This window comes from Echinops telfairi, unplaced genomic scaffold (assembly GCF_000313985.2).
Source record: "Echinops telfairi isolate 266 unplaced genomic scaffold, ASM31398v2 ScPeMD7_31;HRSCAF=116, whole genome shotgun sequence".
Classification (NCBI taxonomy): Eukaryota; Metazoa; Chordata; class Mammalia; order Afrosoricida; family Tenrecidae; genus Echinops; species Echinops telfairi.
Window position 1 is genome coordinate 1746245 of NW_022103928.1, and position 3724 is coordinate 1749968.

The window sequence follows — 3724 nt, forward strand, 5'->3', positions numbered from 1 at the left end:
AATAAAATGATTATTAAAAAAAAGCAACACATGTGACTTCCAAATGGAAAGCTCAGGGCCAGTGTGCAATTTTCCAGATTGCAGTTCTGTTGTTGTGAATCCAGAGAATCAACTACCAGTTTCCTATGTGCTTCTGGTGACCTGAGTACCTCAAGTAATGTGTTTTGGATACATAGCCTGAGGATAAACTATTTGGGGGTCGCATTCTGATACTGTAATTGGCTCCAGAATTGGATGCTGAAGAAACAGCATCGAAAAAGGATGTAGTATTGACATAGGGACCATGCAACAACTGGTGAGGGAATTATAAAAAAGCTGCATGGATGGAAATTCATGTTATACAAGGATATAACATTTAATAAAACATTCTCTTATAGGAGCAAACACAGATAATCATCTTGTGAACATATTGCTTGGGAACAGAGGTTGAAAAATACATAAGCCACTAAAGGTATGAGGAGGGGAGGGGATTGTTTTATCCATACTTTTAAAGCATCAATATAGTGCAACAATGGGAGTCTTGGCTTCTAGTCCAACTCTATACCCTTGCCCTGTATGAGCTTTTGAACAAGGTATTTTACTAGTTTTCTCATCTATAAAATCAACTTAACAAAATCCACCTTCTAAAAGTCTTCTGAACAATTATCAGATGCCCCACATAAAGGGAATGTGAATTCCTTAATATCCCCCTCCTGTTGCGCATGGATTGAAGCTACTGACTCAAATCTATGGAACATGACAAAAGTGATGGGATATCATTTACAAGATAATGTTTACAAGGGCTGCTGTAGTTGTTAGGTCTCATTGAATTGCTTCTGACCCATAACTACCTGATGCACAGTAGAATGAACACTGCCGGGCCCAGCACATCCTCACCATTGCTCCTGTGCCTGAGCCCATGTTGCAGCCACTGTGTCAGTCTATCAAAAAAGCAGGCCTTCTCCTTTTTACTCCCCATCTGCTTTACCAAACATGATGTTTTCTCCAGGGACTGGTCTCTCCTGGCACTGTGACCAATATCTGTAAGATGAAGTGTCATCACCCTTGCCTTTAAGCAGCACTAAGGCTAAAGTACTAAGGGTTTCAAATTTAATGTTCACTTATGTTCGATCATGCAGAAGGAAGTCAGTTGCCATGTTGATAGCTGCTCTATGGGTCAGTGTGGTTCCCTGGTCAACAGCATGTGAGGAATTATGGTGCTTTCTATAATGTGTATGAAATTGAACCCTCATCACAACCACATGATTCAGTGAGATGGGGGCACATGCTCCATACCACAGCCCTGGCCAATATCTTGCTGAAACCGCATGAGAGAGCTTGATTCAGAAGCATAAAGCTAAGTAATGCTCTAGTACATAACCCACAAAGGCTGTGAGATATTATATGCTTGTTTTAAGCCGGTGCCTGTTTGAATAATTGTTATCCAATTATTTTAAGAACAGTGCAGGGCTAAGCCACTGTTATATCTAAGGCTGCTTAAAGTCAGAACTGATTTGAGCCGTGAGAACACCTAACAATAATTGTTTTCTTTTACTAAAAATTGATAACCAATAAAAGAGCAATGAGTTTAAATATTCTTTCTTTTTTGCTCCTTTTTAATGATCTCACTGAATTGGAATTAATGAGACACATCAAGACATATAAAACATAAAAAAGATCCTTGATTGAGTAAAAGAAAGATAAGTATGGCATCACCAGCAAAGGGAGGTAAGAAATGGAGACAGTAGTGGGAAGGGGAAGGTGAAGAAGGGTAAATGGAAAGTGAGCAGTTTTTATCCTCAAGAGCCATTTAGCTCATGCTAGACGTCCTGCATATTCCTCACATGCATGGTCACCTTCATGCTTTCATCTATTTCGTCATACTCTGCCCACTGGTTAAGAGTAACGTGTTTTTTTATTGTTTAAGCTTTGTTTTGCACTTGAAAATAGGTCTCTTCTTTTAAGTTTTAGTTTATCATTTGTGGAGTAGTCTCTTCCCAGAATATCTCCTCGGTACACATGGTTACATTTCTTTGTTTTCTATTGTTTCTTCCACCTAACTACAACAACATTCCAGTATAGAAGTGCCTAGCTGGAGGGAAAAGTTGTGCCCAGATTTTAACTGAAAAGTTGGTGCACTGAATCAACCCATCAGGACCACAGAAGAAATGTCCCGAGCCTCTATTTTCAAAATAATTAATCTCTAAAATGCCTCTAGAGAGTAGTTCTGCTCAGAAACTTACGGGCTCATCATGAATCAATTTGACGGCGATGGATTTTGGTTTGGTTTGTTTTTTTTCTCTCTGTACACCTTGAGGATAGGGTCTCTAACTTATTTATATTTTCAGAAGCACATGTTCATTGCAAATAGTACTAGTCTGTGTATATAAATTGGATATAGCTTGAGTTCACAATGCCCATGTGGAATATGAGTTAATCTTCCAAAATAGACATTTAATTTAGGTAAACTTGATAGCATTATGCACAACATAACCGAAAGTCTCCCAGATACATGCCAATCTGGATGGCAGTTCTCAAGAATTCCACTCCACACGACAGACAGAAATGTCATTATCACTTCAAGTAGGCCCCATATTTGAAGGTATTCTTTGTAGTTGCATTAAAATATAGTTATATTTATTTTAAAATTAAACACTCTCTTGTCTAGTAGATTCTGCCACATGAAGAATATGTGTTTTGTATGTTTTTAAATGGCACATCCTGCTTACCTGTATTCACCAAATGTTTCATCTTTTACTGACTGGACTTCTGGATCTGGATGCAAATCTTCCTTTTCTTTCACTGAAAAAAGCAATACAAGTAACTTTAAGGGATATTTTGGAACTATGTTGAAAGACGAACAGCATAGTGTTTTGTGCTTTGATTTGTTTTGTCTTTAATGTCTGAGAGACAAGTGTTCTTGGCTTTATAACGCATCGAGTACTTTTTGTTGAACCCCACAGAAGAGAAAAAGGTCTGCTTATTTGTCATGAGTGTTAAGGCACATTTTGAGTTCTCTGCTCACTATGACTGTTCAATAAAAGGTGGGCAATATGTCTTAGTGAAGAGTCCAAATTTGTTACGGTCTCTTATTGATGATCAAATTACAAAACACTTGTTATCCAAAACTTATGAAATATTCTGTATGTTAAAGTCAGATCTACATCATTAAGCCACAGAGAATAAAAGACTCCATCATTTAGTAATTCCATAGTACTCCTGTACTCAACATCAGCTAACTAATTAAACTATTCAGGTCTAGTGGCACTTTAAAACGAGTCAATATAAGGTGTGCTATGGAGGATAAGGGTCTACTTCACTTCACTGGGAAAACTCAGATAAATGTTTATTTGCCCAAAGGAGATACCATCCCATCACCATGGTACTTCCACTCTAGACCTCACTACATTCAGTTAGTTTTCTAGAATTTGGAAAGCCTCCCCAAGTCCCTATTATGGTCATGATCTGAAGAGACTTCTAATAGAATTTTCTTGGGCCCTTAGTTTGCAAATGACTATTTGTTGAGTGTACTCAAAGAGAAATGTTATATCTCTCTCTTAACAGTTTCCAATTCATTATTTAGAACCTTCATTAACCTCTGAAAATCTAATTTATGAGTCATTCCAGATTTTACAGAAAATATAAAAAATATAACTGAGTAAATTATTCAGATATTTTGAGAAAAACTGAAGAATCATATTAATGGCTGTTCTATAGCTACATATATATATGTGTGTGTGTGTGT

General features: G+C 37.2%; 1 protein-coding gene across 1 annotated transcript in view; it reads right to left on the bottom strand.

The window, feature by feature from the left end:
- Positions 1 to 3724, bottom strand: part of CHL1 (cell adhesion molecule L1 like) — a 266472-nt gene that overhangs the window by 18620 nt on the left and 244128 nt on the right. Inside the window, exon 27 of the mRNA XM_030885602.2 lies at positions 2709 to 2781. Within this exon, the coding sequence (XP_030741462.2) occupies positions 2709 to 2781 (73 nt within the window). The remainder of the gene's footprint in view (positions 1 to 2708; positions 2782 to 3724) is intronic.